Genomic DNA, 14706 nt, shown 5'->3' on the forward strand with positions numbered 1-14706 from the left:
TGTGCCCTCTCTGGCACGCGTGCCATCGGTTCGCCACCACTGTCCTAGAGGAGTATCTGAAAAGGCATCCAGTTTCTATTAAGGAAAAGTGATAGGCAGACCTGGACGCGATCACGGATGAGCAAAGGGAAGAAGTCTTGGAGAGTGTCCTTTTGCCTTCACCATCAGAGGCCCAAGGAGTATATCAAATAAACTTCTACAAGACCCACAAGCTTACTCTATAGGATAAGGGTTTGTCCAGATACTAATTAGCTCCGGTGTTCCATGCCAGAGGCCAAATCTTTTCTTATGATGTAATAGTGTAGATGTGTGGGAAGATTCTGGAGGGAGGTGCTTCAGGCAATTAGAACAGTATTATCAGTGGACCTCAAGCTAGATGCCAAATGATGTTTATTGTGCATGATTGAAATGGATAAGGTTGACAATGTAACCAACTTGAGTGGAGAGTATTTGAAACTGAAGTGTCTGAAGAATCAAGAGAAGCTGTGGGGGAGATGGATAGAGACGACAGGCCTATGGAGTAGGGTACTCTTAGACTTGCAAGGGAGCCTTAGCTATTGTCTACATTCATTAGGTCAGCTCTATAATGGAGCTGAATTGTTCCATGTATGTGCCTATTTGTGGCAACTACCTTAATCTTGTAAAATGTGTGGACATATGCATTAATGCCTATATTTCCTGACATGTATTCACATCTGCACAGTTGGGGGGGGGGGGGGGGCTAGGAAGTTATGTACTTAGGAACATGTTTGATTTGTGTTTTGCCTTGTACAAAAATGGACAAAAAAATATTTTATTCAGAAAAGTTGATATGTTTCTAGGTGAAAAAAAAAGGGATAACTGATAATATATTAAAAGGTAGATTCTCTGAAATTGGACAACAGGATTACATCTTTCATTTTTAAATGGATCAGATTCCTTTGAATTAGATTTGTTACACAACTTTTCCTGTTTACAAAACTAAAAAAAAAGTGCCCCTTGTCTCTAAGAATGCCATCAAGGTTTGGGACTCCTTTCCAGAATTTTCAAATGGCCACTAAATTTTCAATAGGCTCAGCATTAATTAAAAACACAAGCAAATTCACAAGCAAACTTTAATCCATCTTCAAGGGGAAAAAGCACATCTTTCTGTAGTTTGGCTCTTCTCTTCCTAGCTTTCTAGTCTTTGCACTATGGAAGGTCCTCCAAATACTTCTGTCTTTAGAAAGTACAGTAGCTCACCAATGTCAGATTGCATAGGGGGGGGGGGCACAATGTTTGCCTGCCATTGTGCTCCCTTTAAGTCAATACAGTTGGAAAAGTATTAAAAATGGAGAAGTAATTATCAAAACTTTAAACACCCGTCATCAGGTCTGTCACCACCACCTGTTAAAGCTTGGGATAAAATCCTTGTGAGCTGCTCTATCTAGTTAATACAATTTTAGAATGATTGCTAGATACAGACCTGACATGCACATGGCTGCATCCTGTAACAGTTGTCTCTCACAGGCTGCAGGGGACATGGCCTCCTGCACCAGAAAACACAGAGGAGCCAACACCACGAGTGTCACATCAGTATACAGGCAGTAAAGCAATAGGGGTGTCGCTGTGCCTCACATTGAAGGGGTTTACCCGAGAAAATTCTCAAATTTCAATCCCCTAGTGAGGTTTAGGCAATAAAGATCATTTTTAACCCCTTTACAATTTTACTCAGTTTTATTGCTATTTAGCTCCCATCACTGGTCAGTGTAAAATCCCAGAGTGTGGGCAGGGACTCTAAGCAGACACAATCCCTGTAGTCCTGTGAGATTGTCAACACACTATGTGGTTAGATTTGGGTACAACTTATCTGCCTGTAGCTTTCCTCAGGAAGTCAGTGTGTCAGCCGTGTCCTGGAATGCAAAGGTGGGTGCAGAGAAGAGCTCCGCTCCACAGTGTCAGACAAGATGTCTGCTAACCCTAAAGTCAGAAGATCCAGGTTTGGAAACCAAGAGCAACTGAAGTTGTATACACCAGGACTGATAAACATGTTGGAATTATATACGTGAATTGCTGTATTTTTGTCAGTGAATTCGAGAATGTAATTTTGTTGAGTTTCTTTAAGAAACTGTCTTTGTGGGAATACCCCTTTAAGAATGTATATTCACCGAAAAAGTTTGTATCTTGGCCAATAGCTCCTAGGATTACAGTAGATTCACTGTGAATTGAAGTATTTTTCTTTGAAATTAAAACGTAGCATTTATTTCACTTGTATAACAATTAGTGGACAAAATTGTGTTTACAGTGGGCACTGCTGGACCAGTCAGCTCCGCGACGACTTCCTCTGACCCGGGCCATGTGTGCCGATACTCAAATGTATGGACACTATTTACCTGCCCTACAACATATCAAAAGTTTTTTGAAATGACGGTTACAAAGTACCCGGTGTATGAACGGGTATCTCTAAACTCGATCATAAACAATACCATACCAGAAATATGTATCCTTTGCCTATAGTACAGAACGGAGCAGATAGGAGGTGGGCGGGATTCAGTGATGGTGCCTCCCAGCAGCCGCGGATAGGACATGTTGGTATGACCCACAATAAACTGGACTGCAGAATATGATAATGACTCATTGGACCAGTCTCAGGTCATTTGTATACAGCTTTAGGATCTGTTTGTTTAAGTTTACAGGCATGTAGAGGGGCAATGCTTTCTAATGGCAGTTTATGAAAATATATTTAGTTTTTGGGTGATGAAGAGAACCTTTTAGGTAAATCAAAGTAGGTTTGTATAACCAAAACAGTGGATGTTTACATAATTTCTGATGTAACCAGGAGGCTGAACCACTGCTACATTCTAGGACATTCTAGGTCCCCATTCGGGACACAGCAAAATTGATTAAAAAATATTAAATCCAACATTGACAAAGCCCAGTGACTGCTTCAACGTGTTTATTATGTGCCAAACAAAATGAAAACACCACATCTGTAGGTTAAGTGCATTTTCAGCTTGCATAACTACAATGAGGTAGAGACTTTACACACGCAGCTTCACAGAAATGCCCATTTAGGGCAGCTAGTGCATATTTAGCTCAGCATGTACTGGGAAGGGGGAGGGTTACAGAAAGTGGGATCTTTGGCACAGAGCTTCTAAACAGAGGGGGGTACTAAAATAAAAAAATGGACACAAATTTTAAAGGCTTGCAACAATTTGCATAAGTCAGCTGCTTCCTAAACAAAATACTCCACCTAGAGCATGGGCACATTCCCTCCAGGAGAAAGGTCTCATCTCTTGCCTCTACCCCACTCAAAAGAAAATATATTACAGCCCTTTTCTGTCCAGCCAACCAAACAGGAAGTGATTAAAAACTCTACCATCCCCTGAAGTGCAAATTAAAAAAGTGCAACATCCTTAAAACTATATTCACACACACTAATAATCTTGTTCAGCCAAGGCCCAAAGTCTGCTTTGTTGCAAAATTCTGTTGTACAAATACAGTAATTTATTTTAGGTTATTCTTACTAGCAGCTCTCAGAAACAGAACACTTGCAATAATGTTAAAAGCTGCCAGGAAAGAAAAATGGACTTAAAAACCATCTTTTTAAGAGTGTAAAAAGGAACTGGTAAAAATCCCCAGAGGGTAAAATATGAAATATGATTTGGTTAAATTAAGAGCAGATCCTGCCATTGTTGTTTCAGTAAAAATGTCAACTGAACAGCCTGTTAATGTAGTTCAGAAGAACATTAAAGAAATCAGAAGGCACTGTATGGCAACGGCAAAAAACTGGGCAACAGCTTAATGAGATGCATCACCCGCAGTATTTGCAAGGAATGTAAAAAAAAGCGCCTGTAATAAAAAGGAGGGGAGAAAAAAAAAAAAAACAGAAAAAAAAAAAAACCCAAAGTCTCAAAAAACCATCAGATACTGTCCACACATTGCTTACATTCAGCAAGTGCTGGAGCTCAACATGGGTACAACTACTGGAGGTTGACAATTATACCCCCATACCATAAAAAGCAACAAAAAAAAAAAAAGCCCTCAAAAACAGACAGTATCCCTGGCAAAACTTCACTGTGCACAAGTGCAAAAAACTGTTACATGGTACAGCAAACAGTAAGTGCCAAACAAAAGTGATTTCCCCCCACCATCTGCCGATTTCCACAATAGTCCATAAAAGATGTATAAATGCTCCTCGTGCTGTCTGGAAGGACACCGGGTGCAGCATTGTCTTCAGCACATTCTTTGAGTTAAATTTCTTTGCTGGCCAATATTTTTAACTGGAGTCACGGCTCTTCTGGTTGCGCATAAGAGGGCGGTGGTGACGGAGAATCTCCATGGAGTGCTGCCAGTGCCAACAAGAGCGGCAGAAGTACTTGAAGCAAACCTTACAAAAAGAAGGAAAAATGTGAAGACTCAATTTCCATTTTTAATATGCCTTAAAAGTTTAAGTTGGAACTACAACATTAAGATTCCTTATCTGTATAAAACCATCCCTGGCTCTACATAACAGAAAACCTAATGGAAATGAGAACTGGGCCCTTAATTTGACCCTGTTAAAAGGTGGGGGTTTAAAGATATTTGTTTTAAAGTACATTGTGCCCCAAACAATCTGCCACACCTCAGTTTCACCCCTGCATGGAGATAAAGCTTCCCCACAGGTCAGAAAATAGGTTAAGGCATTATGAATCAGGCTTTAAGTGTTTTGAGTAGTTCCCAGATTTCCCCGACTGGTCCACATGGATGTAGTTTACGGGTTCAATTCATATATGGCAATAATGTTACATAGCACTGCTACTTATCTAGCGATGGGTTCAATTACTACATCAGACCAATCCCGAGCATCACTGAATGACTGCTCAGGTTACCCGAAGTAAAGTGCTTCCCAAGGTGTGCATGAGCCCTAAGGGCGTGTTCAAACACGGCATGTATACTGCATGTCAAAACTCAATTCAGCTGGAGAGTTTTGCCTAGTTGCATTTACGAAAGTGCAATGTTAACTGCATGCATATGCCACTGAATGCACTTGTAGGACTCATGCAGTCTGTGGATACAAGCCTTTGTTGGCCTAGCCCTATGAACTGCACAGAAGGTCTAGCATTATATCAAAGTAAGGCAAGCACTGCATTAACTGTTAGCGCTGGTGCTGCAGTCCGGCTGGCAGGCTAGTCCTTGCATCAGAAGGATTTCTGTCTTTTGCAAAATGTGCAGGGGCCAAAACTGTAAATTTCCACATTGGTTTCCCAACACATCAGTTTTAGAAGCTAAAAGTACTAGTGGTCATAATGGGCAATTGAGAGATGCTATTCTTTTACATAACTCCTGGTTTGACATCTAAAACTGCAACCAGAATGTGGGAATGTAGCCTTACAAGCAAGATATGTTAGAGTAGCAACCCAACCACTGTCACCCTCCAAAGCAAATTTTGCATGTTTAAAGGTATATTCTCATCTAGGCATTCACATGCAAGTCAATTAAAAAAAAAAAAAAAAAAAAAAAAAAGTACCATCTTTATTTCAGATGAATTGACTTAAATGTGAGATTTCCTCTAAGCATTGCAACAGACAGACATTTGGAAATTTGCATTAATGCTGTTATCCTGTGCAACACGGCAGGTGAGAAAAAGAATTGATACCCCAACAATTTCTGGTGTTCTCATTGCAGCTTACTGCAATACTGTTATAGGAATAAAATGTCACTTGTACTATAAACTCTTGCATACATATTTCTATGCAGCAAATAATTTGGTACTACCTGGTCTCTGCAGAAGAAGGGACCCGGCTGGGAATTGCAAACCTGGCACACCGAATCTTCAAGGTAAGGGTCAATCTGAACCTTAGAGGGGTGAAAAGAGAAAAAAGGTGTAAGCAGACAATGTGGTTAAATGTAAAATAGCTATGGTGTAATAATCTTGAAATGAATTAAATTATATGTCCATCTGACATTTCAGCAAATCTTGTGTAGATGTGCTGCAAAGTCATTACAGGCAATACAGGGCCACTGCGGACCAGAAGATGCTGGCTGCCTGAGGCACTAAAGCAGAACAACTTGCTAGTTCTCTGTAAATTCCAAAAACAAAAATTAATTTTATATTGAACTTTACTTTGGGTGGGACCCTAGTCCAGAGAAGTGCTCATTAAATAACACGAGGAGGGGGCCACACAATTTTGAATTGGTTCTCTGTAAAAGACAGGTCATGCAAATTGCAGCTCTCCCAAACTGAACGATTAGTCTGTTGACATCAGAATAACAGCAATTTGTGCTGTCTAAGAAATCCTGACCAAAGCAAAAAGTATACCATTTAATTTACCTTCTTGGTAAACTTGGCAGTTTTTATCTCCACAAATGCAGCACTAACTGCTTTTAGATAACTGCGCTGGTTGTTGAAAGTCACACGTCCAGAACCTGTAAAAAATAAAAAAAATGTATAAAACATGTGCATGTAGAGGACTTAGAACTAATGAAATAGTGCAAGTTTATGGCTACACACCAATCGGGTACTTGTGCTTATCTGTATCAATGCCAGCATAGACCACACCACCGAACAAGTCATTCATTATAGAGGCAAGAGCTTCGGCATTCAGCATTCCATGCAATGCGCCAACAAACACCGTTTTACTTGGATCCAGACGCTGAGAAGGACTACGAACAAAGTTGCTGTCTGCGAGCACCCAAGGAATGACCTGCACCTACAAAACAGAACAGCAGTTTGACACGGATTACTGGATGAAAACTCAAATATAATTTTGCCACAAACTAAAAGGGAAAGCCTAAAAGGGAAAATCTTTTTTACCCCCCCACTAGGTATTATTAATTTACCATTTAAAACGAATATATTTGGCAATATTAAACTATATGGAGCTCCAGCAACAAAATTTATAGGTTTTTTATATTGAGGAAAATATCTGTAAACACCCCCCCCCCCCCCCCCTCAAGCCACCTCATATTATAAAGGACTGAGGAAAGAAAAAGGGGGGGGGCACTTCAACAGCTACCAAAGCTACTATTTAAAGAGTAACATTTAAACCTGGTGCAAATATCTGGGGAGCTTACTAGGGCCTGGTCATTAAAGTATATGGCAGCAAGCGTAGCTTGTATATGGGTTCAAGCGTAGCTACATTAGGAAGAAAAACTCAAGTCAACATGGGCAATAAACCTACCTCCTTGCAACGCATCCTGCGACTTGACATCTTGAAATAGTGCTCACTCAGACCATCCTGGCTTAGCAAGTCCTGAGTGCAGGCCTGAAGAAGCGCTCTTACAGATTTTTCAGATTCAAACACCAAGTACACATAGCCTGCAATATCAAAATAGCATTTATAAAATTGGAATGCATCAGCAGACAAAGTGAACGCGTGCACACGTCAGCACACTGGAGAGGAGGGATGAGCGCTGTCCCTATATTTCTCTGTGCATGGTCATGGTGCAGCAAGACTGGTGCTATATGCGTCAATGGGGAACGACATCCAGCCACAAATTGTGCAGCCAGATATCAGTCCCCATTATGGTCAGCTGAATGAGGCCTAAACACATTGCACAGGACAGGAATTCTTGATTCATGCACCAGATGTTACAGTACCATGTACTACCTTTTGACTGGCAAATTGAGTCCTTGCATCAAATTTCTGTATGATGCAAGGATATCCTGTGCATGGTGTTCAGTCAGTGGCATCAGACCAGCACTGGACCATTTCCTGGTCTTTACACAAAATAGCTTCTTAAGCAGTCGATTCAATAGGCTCCATCACCAAGCGCAGAATTTTATTATGACGTCAAGTAACCATTGACATTTTGACTACCAAGCCTACATGAAAAAGGTTACTTCGTTAGCATATAGTGACCATGTTTCAGGCCAAAATGTTGAACCACCCACTTTAGCCCACCTTTAAAGATGATTACAAGAATTTACTATCCAGACAGTGTTCCAAGGGATCTGCATATTTAGTACTCATACCACTGGATTTTTCCTCTGGGCTCCGGCTACATTGCCTTGCAGCACTTTTATCCTGCATGCTACCTCCTACATCCCCCCCCGATGTCAGCTGGCTCTGGACTGCAGAAGGGGAGAACTGGTGGAGGCAGCAGGCAAGTTCGAAAGTGGGGTATTGGTAGCCCAAGCACCAGGCTAATTTAAAAGGACATCTTCCAATGGTTTTACTGATGTAGACTAGCCCTACACCAGTAAAACTGATTGTAAAATGTTATTTAAAAGAGTAATGACCACCATTATCTTTGTAGAGGATAAATAGCTACACACTGGCATGCCATTAACAAAGTTTCTACCGCTACATTGTTTCTTGTTCAAAGCTGCCATCCAAGTGTTCCTGTTACACAATTAGGTTTGTAAAAGCAACCATTCTATTTCAGTACAGTACAAAGTCTGGAAACTCAGGATTTGACAAACTAATCTTTAGTGATTCCATACCTGTCCCCGTCACCGTGCCACCAGCTATCAGTCTTGTGTAAAACTAAATCCCAGTGCACACCCAGGAAGTGCTAAAATAAAAATATGCTCCTACCATTCTGTTATTACCTTTAGGCATATTACCTTTAGGAGGACAACGGGGGTGTTTCCCATCCTTACCAGGCCACTCGACACTTAGAGCACCAAACACACGGAAGGTGTTGATCAGTCCAGCTGGATAATAAAAGGTACATTTCAGACTGCAGGCATAATAAATCCATAAACTGAAAACACCAGTTTGTATAAAACTGCAAATGGCTTTGGTGGACCCAACTTGTCCTTGCCTTGTCAGTATGCAATTAAGCAGCAGGTCTTGATTACCTTTAATTCTTTTAAAGGCGTTCATACATTAGACAACAAGTGAAGTGCAAAGACCGTTAACTACAATGAACTACAAAAAGTGGGAGGACCCTTCCCATTAGGGTTCATAATTTACATGGTGGGTAGAAGGAAACATCCGATGAGGCAGCAGCGCTACATTAAAAAAAGGGTTTCCAGTTAGTACAATTATATCTGTGCAGGGCTTTAACCCCTTAATGACCTGGCCCTTTTGTTTTTTTCACTCCCCACCTTAAAAAAAAAAAAAATCTACAACTTTTCATTTATTTGTAAAGAGGTCTGAGGGCTTGTTTTCTGCATAACAAATTGCACTTCATAGTGACTATTATTCCATGCAATGTACTGGGAAGCGAGGAAAAATTCCAAATGCAGTCAGTGGTAAAAAGTTTTTATAGGTTTTATAAAGTTTTCATACATATACAAAAAGTTTTGGGGGATTCTGTCATCTTCTGGTGCTAATAAGTTTTTCATACTTTGGTGTACAGAGCTATGGGTGGTGTCATTTTTTGGGACTTGTTGACGTATTCAATGCTTCTATTTTTAGGACTACGACCTTTTGATCACTATTGAATTATAGATTTTTCAAAATGGCAAAAAGGGCCAATTTCAATTTCGGGCGCCATTTTTCATTATGGGGTTAAACGCAGTTAAAAACCCATTCCATTTCTAGGGAAATTGGGGGTGATTTGAATTTAGTTTTATTATAAAAATAAAGGTGAAAAAAGTTATTTACCATTTTTCAGACACCCTAGAGTACTTTAACCCTAAATTGTCTGGTTGTTCCTACCATATACTGCAATTCTGCAGTATATGGGGATTTTCCAACCAATTCATTACAATGTGCAAATCACACATTGTAATGAAATTGTCAATAGGAGCGAAAATTGTCACCAATATGACGCCCCTTTACTGGTGGCGATCGGCGGGATAACATACGAGTGTTACCGGTAAGTCTTTACTGCAATATGCAGCATAGACTTACTGGCTATGGAGAGGGCTCAGCCCGTGAGTGCTCTACAAGCACCCTCATATGGCGCGTATCGGGAATGAGTTAAAAATCAGAAGTGACCATACAGTGTTTGTCTGTATAGAGGCTGGTGACACATCTACAGTAGGGTGCTTGCTACAGCAGAAGCCTTTCAGCAGTGGCACGAATGGGGGGAGGGGGTTTGGAAGAGATTGTTAGTTCGGACTTACTCTCTGTAATGTCCCATGGCACACCACCAAGAAACACTTTGCAGGAGTAAACTGGATTTTTATAATTGCGAGGAGGCAGCTGGCCACTCCACGTGCAGGTAGCTTCATTCACAGCTAGAAGGGGGGGGGAAAAAAAAAATAAGTTACTGGAACAGAATATAGACATATGCAAGGGAAGGTACTTCCGATTATTGAAGAAATGGGATCCATGACTATTCCGACAACTGTAAAGTACCAGAAATTGTATGGTTTCCCCTGTGGTGCAGGTTAGCTATATAAGGGATTGTTTACAGGTAAAGTAACTAGCGCACCGAGTTAAAAAGCTGCGCAAAAAGTGGAAATTCGCAGCACATCCTCCTAAAAATGTTTTCCTTGTTAAAAGCATCACAAATCAGTCAGTATAAAGCCTAAGCGTTTTGAGCATTACTGCGCTCCTAGTCATGGTGGGGAAAAACCAACCCAAAACAGGTTGTCCTTTAAAATAAAATAACATGCTAAAGATTCTCATGCGGTGATTTATACGCGACACGAATAGGCTTTCAACTGACCGGTTTATCATGCCTAGGAAATAGGATACATTTTTAAGAAGGACATGCTGCGAATTTCCTTACTTCCATGCAAGTAGTTTGTGACCACACCTGCAGTTCAAACAGGTTTCGCTTGTGCACATGGTGGAACACATGTCAATTCACTCCACAATTTAAAAAGAGTTCCAGGACTTAGACATAATGGAAAGGTGAGCCACATTAACTTCTTACTCTACAAATGTGTTTCAGGATTTTAGTTACCTAGGCAGGTTTGATCTTTGCATCGAACAGGTCAACATACAGAATGGGTGCTTGCATTGATTGCTACTTAGCAGCTGATGTTTACTGATGCTTCTTTGCCCTCCTTATATTCTTAAAGAAATTGGCCTAATAAACCACTAGCCATATATTGTCAAGTAGCTGCTAGATGTTTCTTTCACAGCCCGGTGTTAGGGCTTCATCCAAACAAAAACACACACAACTTTGATTTTAACACTCAAGACAAGCTTTCCCAGTCTTAGAACACCCCGTTCACTGTAATTGATGGTGCTGCGTCCAGGGACATCAATGATCAGATCTCCTGATGTCAGTCACATGGGAGGTGTTCCGAGAGAAAAAAAAAAAAAAAAAAAAGTGACTTCAGTTTAAAAATCTTTTCCTGACTTTACATATAACTTACATCCTACTTGTAAGTTGATTTACTGGATGATGCCACCAAGCTGGGCCATAAAAGAAACATGAACTAGATGCTTTTCAGCTTCTTGACAACATACTGGTAATATTTATAGGGTCAGTTTCTGATGACAGGTTCCCTTTAAGGACATTGGTCTGAAATGCAGAAGATGTTCCCGAAACCTGCTCTGTTTAGTAACAAAAGCAGACCTGTGGTCCTTTGTTTATGGCCCATGTGTCACCGGTATAAAGTTCTGCTCATTATGCCAATGACAGATTACCCAAGCTGCAAACGCTTGCAGGAATAGGACTACACTTTGAATTTTGTGTCTCAGCCATTACATAAGCCCAATAATACATGGAGTGCAGGCAGCCAATTCCTTTGTTACCTAGATCATTGCTTGCAGTCATTCTATAGGAAGCATCAAAGTATTTCAAGTGATTAAAATAAATGAGAGGTATTGGCCAACTCCCTCAAACTCTGGGGACATTTAGTTTGTGAACCTTTAAAGATAGGACTAGAAATGGGTTCGAAACTGCCTTTGAGGGCAAAGCCAATTGTTGAGCAATTTTTAATTTCTTCCTGGGACCTCCAGGAGAATTAAGGATAAACATTAAGGAGGTAAGCTAGCAGTGGTTATAGAGTAGGTGTAAAAAAAATAAAATATATTATATAGCTACATCTCAGAAGCAGAATGGTGAGAATGAGTGCGGGGAAAGGGGGCACCCATCCAGTGTGTGAGCTTGCATATAACCTATGAACACCAGAGCCTGCCTTCAACTGAAAAAGCAGCTGCCTGGCAAATCTGCTCTATGGGTGCGAATGCCTTCTGCCTAGGATATAGAACTTCCCCTGTTGGTACAATGTTGTGTATTCCAGCAGGCTGACAAGCCAATTGATAGATATGGAGAGGTTAGCCGATTCATATATCCATGGTGGACTTGCTAGCTGTTGAACCTATGTGCTGCCCTTGGAATTGAGACTTTCAAATAGGAAGAATTCTATATCTGAAAAGTATGCAGACAGGCTAGATTGTTGCAAAATGAAGGGAGAACAATCCATTGCTGATGAAATTTGCAGACCACCTTTGGAAGCAATGCCATTCCTCCCCACACCTAGCATCACTTCAATGGCCTTCATGTCACCTTCCTCCTGCAATCTGTCTGAAGGTCGTTATAAATGTGTTAAGAAAATGTATACTTTTTAAAATAGTTTTACCAGAATGCCAAGCTTCTATTCTAAGGTCTTAAGAGGATTCTGTTATGAATCACCAAATAAGGATCTTTGCAAGAGAAGGCCCAAATTTCCCCATTTTTTTCTGGCTATAGTTCTAGCTAGTAAACATCTTTAAAAATAGGCATTAATGAAGTTTCCTCCAAGGGCTCAAAGTGATGTTTGATTAAACCTACTAGGACCACAGAAAGTTCCCAAGAATGGACTGTAGGATGTCCGAGACCTTTAAGAATCTTAACTGCCACTAAAAACTAAGTGTACTGGGTTTAACCCCTTATCTTCAAAAAGGAAAAGGCAGACAAAGTTCTGGCTATATTTTTTAAACTAGCAAAATATAGGTAGTTACCTTTTTTCTAATATTTGAGAATGTTGACTCTAGAGTAGAAGTGACTAGGTAAGAGACCTCTCTATAAGACGGACTACTCAATCTTCAGGCTATCTTGGTGGAAGACTGGGTTTTGGAACATTAAGTCAGATTCTGAAGCATCCAATAGTCCACACTTGACATCTTTAATACAGTGGAAAACCAGAGCCTCCTGATCCAAAAAGAGGCCTAGATAGATCACTTGATATCAAGCACCATCCAGACAAATCCAATTTTTTGGGAGGGGGGCAGGGTTGTCAGACAAAAAAAACCTTGAGGCCAGGTCCCAGTTTGTGCATTTCCCCTTTGAGGGAGGTCTGCTGTAGAGAACAAAAGTTTTAAAAATCCATTTGTGCTTTCTGGACTGGATTTTTTAGAGAGATTCTTTTAGGTACCGATTTCTACTCCAGTTAATAAAATGCAGCCTAGGGATGAAAAATTTAGTCTAGGTCTTTTGAGTCAGGTTCTGACCAATTACCAGAAAGTAGTTGATGTAAGGCGTTATACTAGATTTTGTTCAGATGTCCCATGACTTCCACCAACATCTTCATAAAAGATTCTTGATGTTGTGTATAGGCCAGGCAAATACTTGAAATGGAAAATGTTGCATGTAGTCTCAAGATAACTGGTGAATGAAACCTTATTGTGATGGTACAACTGACTATCCAGTAAAAAGTTTTTTGCACTTCTGGCAAGTTATGTAGAAGTCAACACCTCTGCAAGTTTTATTTTAAAACATACGGCCCTTGGGAAAAGCAACATTGACCGTTGGGAAAAAGGCATCTTAAACAGATTTGGACCTTTAACCACTTGTAAGGCAGACATTTTGAATACAGTTCTTGTTGGGATTTTGATTCTGAAGGGAAAATCATTGTTATAGAATGTCATGGAAACTCTTTTCCCCTGACACTCCAATATGCAGTTTATTCAGATCCAAAACAAGCAAATCTCCTTCACAGGGGATGGATTCAAATTTTTTGAATCAGTCTGCAGAACAAGCCCTCATCCAGGTACACCTCCTGGTTGTGTTGAAAGTGTTGCTCTGGCAGACATGACATTTGCTGATGCATCAACTAGAAAGTCAGCAGCCTTCCTGAAAATGGACAATGAAGCAATATCTTCTCTGGGAGTGGTACTAGATAAATTGTTGGTCTAACCATATGGACATCAATCTTTCGGTGCAGGTAGCCATTACAGTTTGTCTTCATATGTAGCTGTGTAGCGTATTTGCCCTTTGCCTTTTTGAAGATGCTGGTGTCCTCAAAGACCCAGACACTTCTGAGACACCTGAAATTGGGGCAACCGCTTTTGGGGATTTTATTCCAATGTTTTGAGTTTCTGAAGAAGGACATTGGCTTTTAAAAATCTATTGGTGATACTTAAGGTATTACTGATACATTTTGTGTACTCTAAAAATCTGGTCTTATGATCTTAGTCCCTGAAACCACCTGTCTTTAACCCCTAGGGGACTCAGCCTCTTTTGGCCTTAGGGCAGATTTGAAAAATGGGGCCGCGTCCTTGTGTCACTACAAATGGTTATAGCTTTGGAACGCTATAAGATATCCAGGGGATTTTGAGATTGTACTTCAAATTAAACGCAAAAGATTTCATCCAAATTTTTAAACTAGTTATGGAAAAAAATAAAAATTTGGCAAAAATTTGGAAAAATTCTTTATTTTCAACGTTCTAAATTCTCTACTTTTGATGCAGAGAGTCATAACACCAAAATAAATTCATAACTTGCATTTCCCAAATGTCTGCATTATGTTGCCATGGTTTTTTATTATTCCACATATTTTACTAGAATGTTATGAGGCTCAGAATTTAGGCATTTTTCACATTTTTTGTAAAGTCACCAAAACCTGCATTTAGATGGACCTGCTCAAATTCTAATTGACAGAGGCCTAAATAATAGTGAGACTCAAATTATGGAAACTACACCCCTCAA

General features: G+C 40.2%; 1 protein-coding gene across 5 annotated transcripts in view; it reads right to left on the reverse strand.

Moving 5' to 3' along the window:
* Window positions 1–2897: 2897 nt before the first annotated feature.
* CPEB1 (cytoplasmic polyadenylation element binding protein 1) overlaps window positions 2898–14706 on the reverse strand; it is a 29690-nt gene continuing 17881 nt past the window's right edge. For 3 of the 5 annotated variants that reach the window (XM_072147949.1, XM_072147948.1, XM_072147946.1), the window contains exons 6-12: window positions 9962–10075; window positions 8495–8599; window positions 7122–7258; window positions 6452–6650; window positions 6272–6366; window positions 5716–5796; window positions 2898–4348 (exon numbers count right to left, since the gene is read on the reverse strand). In XM_072147949.1, the coding sequence (XP_072004050.1) occupies window positions 4238–4348; window positions 5716–5796; window positions 6272–6366; window positions 6452–6650; window positions 7122–7258; window positions 8495–8599; window positions 9962–10075 (842 nt within the window). In that variant the 3' untranslated portion in view covers window positions 2898–4237. The remainder of the gene's footprint in view (window positions 4349–5715; window positions 5797–6271; window positions 6367–6451; window positions 6651–7121; window positions 7259–8494; window positions 8600–9961; window positions 10076–14706) is intronic. The other 2 variants (XM_072147950.1, XM_072147947.1) reach the window with 1 other exon arrangement.

This window comes from Engystomops pustulosus, chromosome 4 (genome assembly GCF_040894005.1).
Source record: "Engystomops pustulosus chromosome 4, aEngPut4.maternal, whole genome shotgun sequence".
Classification (NCBI taxonomy): Eukaryota; Metazoa; Chordata; class Amphibia; order Anura; family Leptodactylidae; genus Engystomops; species Engystomops pustulosus.